Source organism: Salmo salar, chromosome ssa01, assembly GCF_905237065.1.
Source record: "Salmo salar chromosome ssa01, Ssal_v3.1, whole genome shotgun sequence".
Classification (NCBI taxonomy): domain Eukaryota; kingdom Metazoa; phylum Chordata; class Actinopteri; order Salmoniformes; family Salmonidae; genus Salmo; species Salmo salar.
Window position 1 is genome coordinate 74,799,723 of NC_059442.1, and position 17,388 is coordinate 74,817,110.

General features: G+C 44.0%; 1 protein-coding gene across 1 annotated transcript in view; it reads left to right on the forward strand.

The window, feature by feature from the left end:
- Positions 1-17,388, forward strand: part of LOC123743785 (leucine-rich melanocyte differentiation-associated protein) — a 394,708-nt gene that overhangs the window by 265,820 nt on the left and 111,500 nt on the right. The window contains exons 3-5 of the mRNA XM_045722180.1: positions 3,014-3,140; positions 4,637-4,776; positions 9,587-9,719. Of these exons, the coding sequence (XP_045578136.1) occupies positions 3,014-3,140; positions 4,637-4,776; positions 9,587-9,719 (400 nt within the window). The remainder of the gene's footprint in view (positions 1-3,013; positions 3,141-4,636; positions 4,777-9,586; positions 9,720-17,388) is intronic.

Genomic DNA, 17,388 nt, shown 5'->3' on the forward strand with positions numbered 1-17,388 from the left:
CTAACGATCTGGCTCTGTCTGTACCTCTGGGTCACGGGTATGTCTCCTCTCATGTCTCCTTGTTTGGCCACCTGTCTCCTCTCCTGTCTTCTTGTCTGGCCTCTTGTCTCCTCTCATGTCTCCTTGTTTGGCCTCCTTTCTCTCCAATTTCCATTAATCTCATTTCCTTTTTTCTCCTCTTTCCTTTCCTCTCATGTGTGTGTGTGTGTGTGCGTGTGTGTGCGTGTGCGTGCGTGTGTGTGCGTGTGCGTGCGTGTGCGTGCGTGCGTGCGTTGATGTTTTGCACATGTGTGTGTTTTCCATTTTACCCAGCCACAGGAGCTTTGGGACACAGTTCAATTATGCTCATTATATTTTTTGAAAACAAAAGAGAGCTCCTCATGTTTTTAACTAAAGCACTTTTTACTGCAGCGCTTTCACTCTGTTAGTTCTGCAAACTCCGTATTAAAACTAGGCTCTTATAAAGGTAATGAAACCAAAGGTCGGTGTTAGGGAAATCTGCAGAGAGCGCCAGGGAAAGCTGGAGACAATTAAAGTCCAATCCCCCTACTGTATCCCCCCTACACACACACACATACACACACACACATACATACACACACACATACATACACACACACACACATACAGAGAGAGAGAGAGAGAGAGAGAGCAGGATGGGGTTTGGTAGCTGTGCTGTGCCGGGCCCTGCTCTCCCCTAGCTGTGAATTTAGTTGATTAGATCTGCTGGTGCACACAGCAGTGGTGACATGAAAACAACAATTAATAAGCCTTCCCTCTGCGCCATGCGGCTTCTTTTAACCAAGCAGTTAATAATGCAGCCCAGAGGACTACAGGCCCTATCGTGTCATACAAACACACGCAGGTATGCATGCATTAACACACACACACTGTATGTACAGTATGTGAGGGGGATTTCAATAGGAGTACTGTCTCAGGTTCTACGGTCTTTGTCCATCTTCATGTCTTGCCTTTTTTCATTGATCACCTTATGTTCCTCCTTTCCCTTTTCTTTTCCCTTAGGGTCAGTTGGAATGTGTTCTCTCTTTCTCCCCCTCTCTTGCTATCCATTTGCAGGTTGACGTGATGAAACGGCTATGTTTACATCGAGTAAGTCACAGACAGTGTATAATGACAGTGACACTAGCCAGATCAGAGAGTGTATTAGTTGAGACTGGGCCTGGGCAGTGTTCTCAGGCTGACTGTATGAACCAGAAGGGTGTGTTAATATCTCTTCATTGTTTACCTTTTTATTTTTCACATTGGATGAAAATAATATTATCGTGGTTGAAGCATGTGTCTTGTTTATTTATTTTTGTAATTAAGTAGAGAAATGACAGTCATGAGTCAGAAAAGAGTCCTATTAGAATGCTCCAGTCTCAGCCGGGTCCCGGCAGGTTTACGTCAGTCAATGGCACAGTGTAGCCTGAACACATGATGAACATCAACAAATTGGGACTTTATGTTATTTTATACTAATGCAATTGTTCAGAGAAAGAGATTTTGTTTAACAAGTAATATTTTTTTTTCTCAAAGAGTTAGGGGTGTATTGTTGACACCCCTAAAGACTACATCAAGTGTGTGACTCTACAAACTTGTTGGATGGATTTGCAGTTAGTTTTGGTTGTGTTTCAGATAATGTTGTGCCCAATAGAAATGAATGGTAACTAATGTATTGTGTCATTTTGGAGTCACTTTTATTATAAATAAGAGTAGAAAATGTTTCTAATCACTTGTACATTAATGTGGATGCTACCATGATTACGGATAATCCTGAATGAATTGTGAATAATGATGAGTGAGAAAGTTACAGAGGGTAAAGATCATACCCCCAAGATGGCTTCTCACCATTACAATAACAGGGGAGGTTAGCGTGTCTTGGGGGGTCCGCCAAAAATGTGTTCTTCATATCTTACTCATTGTTAGGAAGAAGTTTGGTCCAAGTCGCATGTTGGGTGCTATATATATATATATTGAATATAATCTGAATCCTATACATTTAAATGTATAATTTGGGGGTAATCAATTTGCTTAATTTCTTAATTTTTTTCTTAATTTCACATAGTGGAAATGACAGTAGTAAGAGGGATTATGCTGTTTGAACTTCGGTGGCGCAGTGGTCTGAGCAGTTCACACCCAGCGCCGAGGAAGCCATGTAGCCTGTTGACTTTCACCGACCTTTTCGAACGTCTGAAATCAAAGTTTATTTCTAGTGGTCACACTGATTATACAACACACACGGCTTTGTACACCTTCAACAAGGCTTGAACTGTGCAAGGCCCCAACATTACCCTGAGTATTGCTCTCAATCATCTTTATGCTTAGTGTGTGATGTGGGTGTGCTTGTGTGCATAAGAGAAATGTGTGATTGCATCACAGGGATACAAATAGTCCCGCAAAATGTTTTTACTAAAATGCTTTGGTGTTAAAACCTTTAAACTAACCCCCATCACAGTTTGCAAAAAAGTTTCCCTTTCCATTCCGTCTGTGATTGCCGGAGTACGTATTCTGTATTCTACTGGTTGGGCTGTGAAGATGATGGATGACAAGTTAAATTTGTGTCCGGGGAGTGAAGGTGAAGTGTGACAGAGTGATTTGTCTTGGGAATGGAGGGTTAGGGTCAGGCCAAAGCGGGCGCCTCCAGGCACAAGACATTGACAAATTCATCCTGCCCGCCGCATTTCTGAAGCCTTTTGTTTTGAATCCTGGCTACTGACTGGTGACCCCCATCCCTCATCCTGCCAGCGTAGAAGGAAGCCCGTCGCGGCTGAGTCCCGGGTCCAGGCCATGCCAGGGGAACTCAGCACCACTAATTCACGCCATTCAACCCTCTGACAGGCCCCTACCCAAACTCTCCCTGCCTCTCCAGACGCGTGAAAAGAGGGAGGCAGAAATATATATTTCTGCACGTAATGGCCGTCTGCACAGTCTTAGGGCCGTATCATTTTTCTTTCTCGCTCGCTCTCTCACTCTCTCTCTCTCTCTCTCTCTCTCTCTCGCCTTATCATTGCAGGTCACTGGCGGGCCTCAAAGCGTTCACTGGGCTGGAAGAACTGGTCGTCGACAACAATCTGCTCGGAAACGACCTCCAGTTGCCCAGGTTACCCACCCTCCACACCCTGACACTCAATAAGAACCAAATATCCTTTCAAGCAGAGCAGCACTCACTATCTGCCTCTCATTCTTCAGCATGGGCCAAGGCTATAGGCCACAAGCCATTGTGTCTTTGCTGTTTGTTGTGCTTCTATATCTCTGATTTGAGTCTTTATCTCTGTGTTCTCAAACTTTGTGGAAGTCTCTAATAGTGTGTTTGTAGTGAGTGTAAATGCAGTGCTATAAAGGCATCTGGGTCTTTGTGCTGTAGTTTAGACCCCACAGACTAGTTTCTAAGCTACGGGGACCTCTAGTGGAGACAGGAATAAAAGCCAGTAGGGGCTGTGTTGATATGTTGAGGAAGAAACGGGAAATGGAGAAACGTCTGAACCTACCAAATGCTTTGAGAAAGAGCACTTTACATATATATTAGTTGTATAACCAATTATGAACATTGACAAATGAACCACTAGTGTAATATCTCATGCAGTGTAGTAGTGGGAAAAACTGAAACCCTCCTAACAAAATAACATGAATATGTTAAAAAAGAGGGACACACGAACGTTTACCACCTGAAAACAAAACGTGCAGCCATTACTTTTCTGCTATATAAATTGCCAGTAACATCTATCTATTGCAATTGCAGAGATGATAATTCAACAACTACATGTAGTTTCCTCATTGAATAGTAAACCAGGTTAACCGTAAGCACTCAAACCCAAACACTGCACCACTACTTATGATCAGACGGAAAATATGTTTCAACTTCCTCCTTTAGTGTTAAGAACCCAGCCTATCTATTTTTCCTTGTCCGCCCTGGTAGCCTCTCCCTAGTAGATCCATCTACAGAGTAATGATGCAAAAACACACCTCCCGTGTCAACATTAAAACTGGGGCTCCTAGAAGTGCGTGTCAGCGGCTCTGAAGCCTGAGTCAGGTTGTGAAGTGGCCTGCACATGCTAATGGCCCAATTAGACCACATCCTGATGTGGAGCTGTGCCATTTTACACACTCCACCACTGCATTAGTGCGCTTGTATTTTGACACTTTGGGGCTCAATTTTCCAATGAAGTGAATGTATTAGTGATGAATGTGTCCTGTTTGGGAGGCTGGTTGCTTTTTTTTCCACGTTTGGGGGGGGGACTTCTTTTTTCCGTCAGCTACGGCTCTGGAACCACGGACCGTTTGAACCACAGGGCATCCATCATTTACCCGGCCACCTAGGAGAGAGGGGGGAGAGAAGGAGAAGAAGAAAGGGAGAGAGAGAGGAAGAAAGAGAGGAGGGTGGAAAGAGAGAGAGAGAAAATACAGAGAACAGGGAACTAAACAGGAAAATATATGCCAAACTCTGAGCCTTAGATTGAGCCTTTCTGTCTGCTCCCTCACACAACATGATGCCTATGACTGGTCCTCGTGAAATTCATAGTGGTGTGTGTGGTGGGGGGGGGGTCTGTGTGTGTGCGTGCATGTGTAAGTGAGGGGGTCTGGGGTAAATGGTAATGTAATTAACAGTGTTGGTTCCTTGACCTCTGGCTGCTGACACCTGACTGACATTGAGGCGCTGCTGGGGCACTTGGCGAAGGCGACACCGTCGCTGCAGTACCTCAGCCTGCTGGGAAACGAGGCCTGTCCCAACCAGCTGGTCAGCCTGGACAAGGATGAGGACGACTACCAGAGATACAGGTACACATTCACACACACAGGTCATTGCCAAAGAGTCGCACAGTGATGATGTCATAACAACACACATTGGTGTCTGTTCTCTGTCCTGTTCAGGATTCTAAACATATTTATTTTAAATAAAAGTTACATGAATCCTTTTTTTCCCAATATTTGTTTTAATTTTATTAACGTTCAGATTTTTGTAGGTTATTATATTTGTGTATACTTTTTATATTTTGTGTATTTTTATTTACACTGAATGGGGAACAAACATTCTTTGCCCAACCAGATTGTGAATGGAACCTCATGGTTGTAAAAGCTTCCTCTCTACATTCTGGTTGGGCAAAATGCATTTCATGTGTGACTAGTCACCGCCACAAATGAGTGTTTACTAGCAGAGCAGACCATGCATTAAACATCACAGCCTCTCCTCAAGCCATGCAATGTGACCACCCTTTGTCAGCCTCTTTTACATGAAACGTGATAAAAGGAAAAAACACACATTCTCTTTTGTCTGTTTTAGCCCTAAGTGCTTATTTCTGACTCTGTGTTCTGTATTAATCATTTACTAGCACCAACTATTGGCAGTAAGGCTCCCTTTCTCTCTCTTTCTCTCTCGCTCTCTGTCTCTATCTCTCGGTCTCACCCTCACTATTTTTTTTTGTATTTCTCTGTCTCTCTGTCTCTGTCTCTTTCTCTCTCTCTCTGTCTCTCTGTCTCTCTCTGTCTCTCTGTCTCTCTCTGTCTCTCTCTGTCTTTCTATGACTCTCTCTCTCTCTCTCTCTCTCTCTCTCTCTCTCTCTATATGTCTCTGTCTCTCTCTCACTCTGTCTCTCTGTCTTTCTCGCTCTTTCTCTGTCTCTGTCTCTCTCTCACTCTGTCTCTCTCTCACTCTGTCTCTCTCATGTATCACACTGTAAAACATCAATTTGAGCCTGGTGCAGATTCCATGTCTGACGGGGTTAGGCTGTATGCAGGTCATGACAACTCTGGCCCAGGGCAAGGAATAGGCCGTGTCCATGAATCCCTAGTCTCAGCCTCTAAGCCCCAGCCAGGCCCCTGCCCCCGACAGGCTCACAGGCCATCTCAATTACCAAAGGCAGCGGTCAACTGCTATGGCACTCACTGGCCTATTTAAAAAAAGTCCAATGACATAAAGATGGAACACAGAAATGGAAAAATACACACACTTTGGGTGTTGAAGCTAGGATACAGTAACAACAGAATTATTCTAGCACAGAAGCAACCTGTCTCGTAATGGGATACACAGCACTGCCATGGGGTTAAGGGGTGGAATACTCTCGCTTGCGCTCCTTCGAGGCTCTCTCTCTTTCTCTCTCTTCTCTCTCTCCCTCTCTTTCTGTGTTGTGAAGGAGGAAAAATTACCTTCTAGCTATGTCATGCTCCCGTCGTGACACAGAGCCTATTGTTACTTGTCATGTTTACACGTCGACTCGAATGACATAATCTCGTTTCGAGATCTCTTTTTCCGCCCTGATCAAAGACTTGCTACAGGTGGACAGTTTTGCCTCAGGTGCCCTTTAACCACCACATGCACTCGGCCCGGTGCTCACTCAACCCTCAACCCATCCACTCCATCCTGCACCCTCCACCCATCCCCTCAACACATCCACTCAACCCTCAACCCATCCACTCCATCCTGCACCCTCCACCCATCCCCTCAACCCATCCACTCAACCCTCAACCCATCCACTCCATCCTGCACCCTCCACCCATCCCCTCAACCCATCCACTCAACCCTCAACCCAATCCACTCCATCCTGCTCCCTCAACCCATCCACTCCATCCTGCACCCTCAACCCATCCACTCCATCCTGCACCCTCAACCCATCCCCTCAACCCATCCACTCCATCCTGCACCCTCAACCCATCCCCTCAACCCATCCACTCCATCCTGCACCCTCAACCCATCCCCTCAACCCATCCACTCCATCCTGCACCCTCAACCCATCCCCTCAACCCATCCACTCCATCCTGCACCCTCAACCCATCCCCTCAACCCATCCACTCCATCCTGCACCCTCAACCCATCCCCTCCACCCATCCACTCCATCCTGCACCCTCAACCCATCCCCTCAACCCATCCACTCCATCCTGCACCCTCAACCCATCCACTCAACCCTCAACCCATCCACTCCATCCTGCACCCTCAACCCATCCACTCAACCCTCAACCCATCCACTCCATCATGCACCCTCAACCCATCCACTCCATCCTGCACCCTCAACCCATCCACTCAACCCTCAACCCATCCACTCCACCCTCAACCCATCCACTCCACCCTCAACCCATCCACTCCATCCTGCACCCTCAACCCATCCACTCAACCCTCAACCATCCACTCAACCCTCAACCCATCCACTCAACCCTCAACCATCCACTCAACCCTCAACCCATCCACTCAACCCTCAACCATCCACTCAACCCTCAACCCATCCACTCCATCCTGCACCCTCAATCCATCCACTCAACCGTCAACCCATCCACTCCATCCTGCACCCTCAACCCATCCCCTCAACCCATCCACTCCATCCTGCACCCTCAACCCATCCCCTCAACCCTTCCACTCCATCCTGCACCCTCAACCCATCCCCACAACCCATCCACTCCATCCTGCACCCTCAACCCATCCCCTCAAGCCTTCCACTCCATCCTGCACCCTCAACCCATCCCCTCAACCCATCCACTCCATCCTGCACCCTCAACCCATCCCCTCAACCCATCCACTCCATCCTGCACCCTCAACCCATCCCCTCAACCCATCCACTCCATCCTGCACCCTCAACCCATCCACTCAACCCTCAACCCATCCACTCCATCCTGCACCCTCAACCCATCCACTCAACCCTCAACCCATCCACTCAACCCTCAACCATCCACTCAATCCTCAACCCATCCACTCAACCCTCAACCATCCACTCAACCTTCAACTCATCCACTCAACCTCAATCCATCCACTCAACCTCAACCAATTCACTCAACCTCAACCCCATCCCCTCAACCCATCCACTCAACCCATTCACTCAGCCTCAACCCATTCACTCAACCTCAACCCATTCACTCAACCTCAACCCATTCACTCAAACCTCAACTCATCCACTCAACCCTCAACCATCCACTCAACCCTCAACCCATCTACTCAACCCTCAACCTATTCACTCAACCTCAACCCATCCACTCTGCCCTCAACCCATCCACTCAACCCTCAACCATCCACTCAACCCTCAACTCATTCACTCAACCTCAACCCATTCACTCAACCTCAACCCATTCACTCAACCTCAACCCATTCACTCAACCTCAACCCATCCACTCAACCCTCAACCATCCACTCAACCCATTCACTCAACCTCAACCCATTCACTCAACCTCAACCCATTCACTCAACCTCAACCCATTCACTCAACCTCAACCCATTCACTCAACCTCAACCCATCCACTCAACCCTCAACCATCCACTCAACCCATTCACTCAACCTCAACCCATTCACTCAACCTCAACCCATTCACTCAAACCTCAACTCATCCACTCAACCCTCAACCCATCTACTCAACCCTCAACCTATTCACTCAACCTCAACCCATTCACTCAACCTCAACCCATTCACTCAACCTCAACCCATCCACTCAAACCTCCATAGAAGAGGATTTAGAATAATGAACTGACAAAATGAGTTTTGAATTATAATTCTTCCTCTTTGTCAGACAATGTTTATTTAAGACTTGTGTATTATTAACCACATTAACATAGGATTGATCACTGCGTCACTCAACTGCTAAAACACCTCAGGCCTGGTCTGTTTCAGGTCTTGGAGCTCTATTCAATCAAAACCGATATGCAGATGTTCTCAGGCTTGAGTCATAATATACTGTTTGTGACATTGTTATTGTTTATATAGTAAGTATCTAGCATATAGATTAATCCATAGCTCCCTTCCCTAAAATCCTAGTGTCTTGACAACCTGACGTTGGTTTTACTAACTATCTTCAGCTCCAACATTACCACCATCATCATCAGGGACCGGGCTGTGCCCATATTGTGGTTCCTCCTTGTCCCTCCTCACCCTTCACTTAGCTGCTGCTGTATGTCTGTTACTGTGTTCTGTTTGGCTGGAACCTCCAGCCTTGACATGTCTGTTCCTCTGCTCCGCTCCCACCCGCTCTCTCGCTCTCTGAAAGGATCTGTTGTCATCTCCGTATCCCAGCCATTATCTAGCCGACGTTTCCTCTCCCTCCCAATGAAAGATAGAGAGTGTCTGAAAGCGTAGAATATAGATCTGTGATGTTACAGGAATGGCAGCTCTGGCAGATGGGGCGTATCTCCTTTCGTTCTATTTATATTTCCGTCCTTATTTTTTATCAGCTTTGAAGGTTATTACATGGAAGGATAGATATCATCGCCATTAAATCTATACTGAGTAAACAAGTCGTCTTCTTTTCAAGATGTTTGCTGATATGTGCCGTTTTACTAATTTTAGAATTTGATTTGCATAATTACTTTTGTAGGTGGATATTAACTAGTTGTTATGCTCTGGCAGTTTATGTTCGCAATTATACAGTATAGACATCTTGTGGTTTGTGACGTATTCACTAGATGTGTTCAGTTTGTATAGTAATCTTTATTTTTGTTCTCAAATCATGTAATGTACATTTGTTTGTGTATTTCTATGTTAGTTTTTCTGTAAACATTGTTCTGTAAAGTAAAGTGTGTGTTATATGGTTTGGTGTACAGTCAACCGACACAAGTCATGATGCCTTACATAAGGTACTGTTAGTTTTCATATATTATTGTTTGTGTGTGTTTCCTCAGGTATTTTGTTCTGCACAAGCTACCCACCCTAAAGTTCCTAGACACTAGGAAGGTTTGTAAGACAGAACAGCAGGAGGCTGAAGCACGGGGAGCCTTCATGAAGGTGGTTAAACCCAAGTTATCAGACATGGTGGTGAGTGCACTCTTTATGATCTAATAGCGTTGGTTTCCCAGACACAGATTACGCCTAGCCCTAGACAATTTTTGTAATTTTTTTTAACCTTTATTTAGCTAGGCAAGTCAGTTAAGAACACATTCTTATTTACAATGACGGCCTACCCCGGCCAAACCCGGAAGTGCGCCGCCCTATGGGACTCCCAATCATGGCCGGATGTGATGCAGCCTAGATTTGAACCAGGGACTGCAGTGATGCACGCCTCTTGCAGTACCTTAGACCGCTGTGCCACTCGGGAGCAAAGAAGCACTTCCAATGGAGAATCTCAATTGAACATTACATACAGTATAAAGTCTCATAAATATATAACTAATTGAGGTGTTACATTCTTGAAAGAAGTTACTGGACCTTCAGGAGTTGACATATTTAGGCAACCATAGAAGGGCTTTCCAGTCCAGGGAAACTAGAGTACAGTAAATTCATTTTAAAAACATTCTGTCATCCAGAATTCTGTACTTCACTGCCCAGTTCATGGAGTCTATAGGGACATTTAAAAAAACAGATTTTATATTGCAAATAGTGTGGCTTCCATCAATGTAATTGTCTGCATCATTTCCAATCCCCCATATATTTTTTGGGAAACTTACCCTACCACCCCTCCCCTAATTGGGGTCAACTAATGGACAACAACACTTAGGCTTCTACTTCCATATATACATTTAGGCTTCTACTTCCATATATACATTTAGGCTTCTACTTCCATATATACATTTAGGCTTCTACTTCCATATATACATTTTAAGGGACACAGTATATTTTACAATAGTTATTTTTTGTTTGTTTTTAGTCCCATCTTTCAGCTACCCTCAACCCCTCCCATCTCAGAAGAGCGTCCAGTCTCTCTCTTTCTGCCATTCAGAGGGTCCTCCTCATTAGCAGTGTGAGATCAGATGATATATCTCTGATATATTGAATTATCTAATAGTTCCCTCACTCGCGTTGGGGTCAATCATTTGTCTAACCCCTCTAACCGTATTAAGGCCATGGTTAAGTGATGTGGATGAGCAGTAAGAAACTGACATATTCTCATCCCTCACCCCCTGTCTATCCTCCCCTCCTGTCCGCCTTTCTTCATCCGTGTCTGAGTGTCAGTCTCCCGTTGCAGGGGTCCTGGTACGACAGCCCTTTGAACAGGAGCCCTCTCCCTCCCTCCGAGGGGACTCTCTCTTTAATGAGTGTGTGTGCTTCTGAGGGCATACTTGTGTGTGCAAGCATGCCTGCGTGCGTATGTATGTGTGTGTGTGTGTGTGTGTGTGTGTGTGTGTGTGTGTGTGTGTGTGTGTGTGTGTGTGTGTGTGTGTGTGTGTGTGTGTGTGTGTGTGTGTGTGTGTGTGTGTGTGTGTGTGTGTGTGTGTTTATGACCACGGTCTGACCTCATTCCGTATGCATGAGCCCAGATCAAAGTGGACGGGGCGGCTGTCCGGTCGCGGTAGCAACGAGGAGCATGACAGCGCTGGCCATCGGAGCGACAGCTCACGTACACGCCAGTCACAATCGCTTAATTATCCCCCGACCATGCACTTATTCCTCCCTCGCTCGTTAGGGCCACGCAGACTAATTAGAGTTTGGGATTTCATAGATGTAACCCTTCTCATCCCTCATCCCCCCCTCCTCCTCTTCTTTCGAAGGGGTGGAAATGAACAGCTTTGCTAAGATTCGATTTCATGTAATTGTAAGGCCATGAAATATTTACTGGTTGGATCAGCGAGGCCTCATCGTCCCAGAGTCCCCAGAGCCTTACAGACATAAAGGAGTCTGGGAGGTAAGAACAAAGCCAACCAATGACAAGGCATGATGCGTGTCGAGCAGACGCAGGGTTTAAAAGTGCACAGAGAAAACAAAATATTTATCGTTTGCGACAATCAGCCAAAATATTGTAGCGTTTTAGTGTCAGTCCACACAACTCTTTGTTCTTGATTTATCGTGCAAGTGGCAGAGCAAGAAAAGAAAACATTGAAATAATTTAACCCCATTCTGGCATGTTTGCTAGATGTAGAAAAGTGGAATAAAACACTGCTCATCCACTTGATATGAAAAGAAACCGAGCACTTTAACAATGCTTGTTGGCAGGCAAAAGTCACTTTGGAGGATTATATTTACATAGCCCTGCCAATGTAGCAGCAACACTTACCTTTGTTATCGTAGAGTTAGATATGGCTGAAGATTATCTAGCTAATTCTAGTTGATTTATATGTGTTTGTGTCAGAGTATATAGCAGAAGATGCTATGTACATTATCAGATGGAAATGTCTCATTAAGTTTGTCTTCTCTTACCCTTTACTAAAGTAGATTAACATTCCTTTCTCTGTTTCTACAGTACAGTACTGCATTCACTCTGCTCCACCGTAACAGCCTTTGACTCAATATACTGTCTAACCATTAAACAGCCTCATAACTGTTCGTGAGGTATCTACGTAGGGCTTATGTAGACTCGTGAATGCTCTATAAAGCCTGTATAAGTTGTTTGTTTAATGTGGAACAGAGAGAGTGATGAGAGTGAGAGATGGGGTAGTGTGGCTCCAAATGTCCCGTCCTGTGCTTGGGTCCGTAACGGTTAGTTTTGAGTCCGATGAGGCATGATGCAGCAGCCGTAACTGGCGCGGCGGGGCATGTGTACACCCCGCCTCACCCGCCATCTAATTGGCTCCATCATCAGAGCCATTGTGTTTCTGACCAATCGTGCGGGTCACCAATTAACGAGTGGCGCAGACAAACGAGGCAGTAGGGAGGGAGAGATGATGATGGTGTAATTAGACATTTGTGTTTGCTTTTATGTCTCGTACAGTGGGGCGTCCCTTCATAACACTGGAGCCTGGTGTCTGGAGTTACTGTAGCACAGTTAAACTGGACACTAATTAGTACTCTCTCCAGTCTCACTCATTTCTCTCTCTCTCTCTCGGTCCCCTATTCTACCTCTCCCACTCTCTTTCTGTTAGAGTGATGAAGATGCTGTATATATTGATGAATAACCAGTGTTTAGGTTATAATCAAAGTTAAAGAAGCTTTCAGAACAGCTGTATTACACACATTGAAGATGAGTGTTAAACTCAGCGTGAAAACCTGTCTACACTAAAATGAAGGACACACACTCATTGACCCTGCTTGTAGTTATCAGTAAGTGAATTATTATGATGAACCCATACTGTGCATGCTTATCTAAGCCCCTCTCATATAACTGTGTAAATCAGAGAAATAACAGGTTGCTCTCTAGTTGTTCCTACTCCTAGCGTGATGTATCGGAACAGCTAATGGGCGTGCTAGGAAGGAGGCAGCTCTGAACTTTGGAGACCTCCTGGGCTGCATCTCAAATGGCACCCTATTCCCTATTTGGTGCCCTACTTTTGAACAGGCCCCATAGTGCTCTACGTAGAGAAGAGGATGCCATTTGGGACAGAGACTTAGTTTGAGTCACATCAGAATGGAGTGTGACCACGGTTTAAACTGCGTTTCAATCATGCCGTTATGGCATGGCACCATGGGCTGCCACATGGTTCTGATAACATAGCAATGAGCTTTAATACATTATGAATACCGTCACTTCTCCAACATTCTGAACCTTTTCCAAGTCTGCTAAATCATAACCAGAGTTGGATGTCTGCTCAAAGCACTCATACGCACGCACGTAAAAAACAGGTCTTATCTGATATAGGATAAGTACTATATTTTACAGTATTTGTTATAAGATTGGCTCTGCTCTGTGTTGGGTAATGTCAATATCAAACCTATATTGGTATCATACAATATACTTTATTAGTGTGGTCTACAGACAATGCCCATCAAGATTGTGAAGACTATTGCAAATGCACTTTTTAAATGACGGAAAAAAACTGGATTTAAGTCATATCAACAATCAAGTATTGACAGATTAAGAGAAAGAAAAATGACCAACTGTAAAAGTTAACATTTGCAGTGTGAACAAATCCTTTTGCAGCTCATTGAATTGATAGTATGTCTTTTCACACACCACTGGGCCCTAGAAATGCATAACACTCGAAGTGTCTCTGTGTGTGTTGTTTATGTGGCACTACTGTACAGTCTGTGTAGTACACTAGCTAGGTACGTCATCTTCCTCAACCACAGTTATGAAGACCACGTTAATGGGTCTCTGTCTTATTGGATTTCCTGAGTGGAGAAGACAAGCAATGGGACAAACAGAGACAGAGACAGAAATAGAGGGAGAGACATACAGGGGGATCCGAAATTATTGACACTAATTCAAATGTTGAGTTATATTGTATGCAAAACAAATGGAGGAATTATATTATACTAATACAGTTGCTCAGAGAAAGAGATTTTGTTTAACAAGTTATGTTTTTTTCTTTTAAAAGGTAGGGATCAACATTATTGACACCCCTGTTTTCAATACCTTTTAATACCTCACCTTACGAGGATAATGGCACAGCCATTTTCTAAAATGTTTTATGAGTTGGAGAACACATTGGGAGGGATATTAGACCATTCCTTCATACAGAATCCTTCCAGATCTTTGATATCCTTTGTCTGCGATTACGGACTGTTTATGGACTGAGATCTCTGTTGCCAAATGTTGATTTTGTAGCTAATTAACCATTTATTTGTGGATTTTGATGTGCTGGGGGTTATTATTTTGCTGGAAGATCCACTTTAGGCCAAGTTTCAGCCTAATGGTAGAGGAAATCAGGTTTTTGGCTAAAATGTCCTGGTACTAGGTAAAGTTCATGATGCTATTGTCCCCTTACACTCGTACATGTAGACGGGTTGAAAACGGCTGATTTGGGCACTGATAAACACCTATATTGGAACACAGTGGCTGTACAGTAACATGCTATACATGACGTCAGAGCTCTTGCTCTGCGCTTCACAGCTCTGTATGGGTTTTGACTGACAGCCGCTCTGAACTTGAGCACATCGCGCGACATGAAGTTTCCCCCATCCCTCCCGCTAATTGGGCACATTTTTTTTCTTGTCTGTGAGAGAAATGCTGTAAATGAAGAGGACTCTATGTATCCTGAAAGATGAGACATTGAGGATTCTAATAAATACCGCTTTGATGTCATAAAACCAAGCCAAACACCCGCGAGTCCAAATGTGCACTTCACCATTCCGTATCATAAAACTCACGTCATATACAGTGTCAACGTTTATGATCACTATGTTTGATGTACAGTTACAAGATGCCATGGCGTCATACCCTGGGTTGTTCTGAGCAGAATTAGCCTATTTTTGTTCATTAAATTTGCCGCGGCACACACACCTGAATGCACTCATGTCTCCTTTCTATGCGCACAATAATTACGATGTGTTTCTCTGAGTTGCATTGTGAATGCCCAACACTGTAATATTGTGTTTTTATAACTTAGCTAGTCATGTTGGCATAAGAACAAGCTTTGAAATGAAGCCCACCTGATACACATTGTGATTTATAATGGACTGTTTTTGGATTGAGTATACAACAGGGTTGTGTTCCAACCAAACAACTACAAGTGTGCTTGCTGTAATTCCTCAACGGCACAGCTAGGAGAGCTAAAAAACACCGTATAGTTGAAGACTCTATGGGTCATAAAAGTGCATTGAAATGACTTAGGAACTGTGCACACTTTGGAGAGGTGTGTGGCCTTGGAGACAACAGTTAGTCCTCTCACTCAAACCCTTGTATTTTATGTTGCACCTACCCCACATTTTCCAATAATATTCTTATCACGTTACTTACTGAATGTATCCAGAGTATTTTCAGATTTCGTTATCAACAAATGCACCGAAAAGTACACTAAATGTCAAGTGTGCATAAAATCAACTGTGTAATGTTTGGATTCAGTCTTGTGTCAGTTGAACTGTTGTGTCCTCACCTTTTGCGCTAGTAATTTTCCCATAATCTCCAAACGATTCCCTTTCAATTGCTAACATGGTTATGCATTTTCCTATTTCTTTTGTAAAAAAAACATGTACATTTAGTCATTCATATAGGCCAATTCCCACAAGTGTAAAAGGTTAACAAGGGCCCCAGTGACAGTGTTATGACAATGCCACAAAATCAACACGTTATGACAGTCATAACCTTGTCATATGTCATAACAGCTGACATAATCTGTCATAACATTGTCATAACACTGTCATGACACATATATTTAGATGTGTTATGACATATATTGCAATATTTTTGGGGCTGGTTATGACACCTACATGAGTGTCAAAGACCTCAAATCCTATCACACTGGCAGACCATTCCATTCTACCTGAATATAACAGTTCCTCAAATTTGCCATTTTATTACCATTGTAATTGTACACACATTGATTTCAAACATGTACCTAGCCCAATGCTCTGTCGCTGATGACTAGAATGAATGCAGGAGCAGGACAAAACACCCTCTTTGGGACTTATGACTGACATATGGTAATGTATGTCATAGGCCTATCTGGCTTATATTATTAACCTTACAACAACAACAAAAAAATGGTTCTGTGATGATATAAATGTCCATATTTTGAAATCAAAGTTTGTGTACACAGCATTATTATTGGGATCCTCCATGGTTTTGCTATAATATACATGTATACTTAGTGCTACCACTAGGGGGAGACATTCAAACTGCTAGCTGCAGGCGCGCTCCTCCATACGTTGGATTCAGTCTCCGGACTTGAATCCCATCGAAAACCTCTGGTTTGAATTGAAGAGGACAGTCCATAAGCGCAGATAAAGGATATCAAGGATCTGGAAGAATTCTGTAAGGAGGAATGGTCTAATATCCCTCTCAATGTGTTCTCCAACTCATAAAACATTTTAGAAAAGCAACTGTGTCGTTATCCTCGCAAGGTGTAGTTATTGAAAGGTATTTAAATAATCATTTTGACCCATACCTTTTTGAGATAAAACAAAATCTCTTTCTCTGAGCAATTGTAAAATAATAATAATAATAATTGCCATACAATATATCTCAGTATTTGAAGTATTTATTTTTTACAGTAAGTTTTGCTCATCTTTATCAAGGGTGTTAGTAATACTGAAACCCACTGTAGACTGAGAGGAAGAGAGACCAATAGAAACAAAGAGAGGGGGTATGTGAAGGAAAGAGAGGGATGGCCAAATACCTGAAGTAAACATGTCAATTGAGTAAAGGCAATTGAAGTGTTTTTCTCAGACATCGACAGACACACAGAGAAGAGAAGAAGCCGAGGCAGAGAGTGGAAAAGCCTTGAGCTGTATTCTGGGCGTGTTGGAATGCCATAATGTGATAATTCTCTTTGAGGACTCGGAGGTCATGGAATGCGTTGGCGCTAAACCACATAGAGCCATTTGGACTGCTCTGGGCTGTTCTCGGAAAATACACGTGGTTTCTACCGTGGCTTCGCTCCCTAACCTCCCTCAGCATCCCTCCTGCTGCCTCACCATCACGGAGCCTGTTGTTGAAACCTTGGGTTAAACTGACCATGTCTATCAAAACACTCTGACAACATGTTCTCTATTTCTGCTATCCCGAGCACCACTCAGAGAAGCCATGTCGGATTTGACTGGTATTATGATATTTCACTCTCCGTCCCGCATGTTAAAGTACATTTCACAGTGAATGAAGTAAGTGCTCAGTCCGCTGCCACTAAACACAGCTTGGTAGCTACGTCAGGGGGTATAGCGGTTCTGTGGATGTCACATA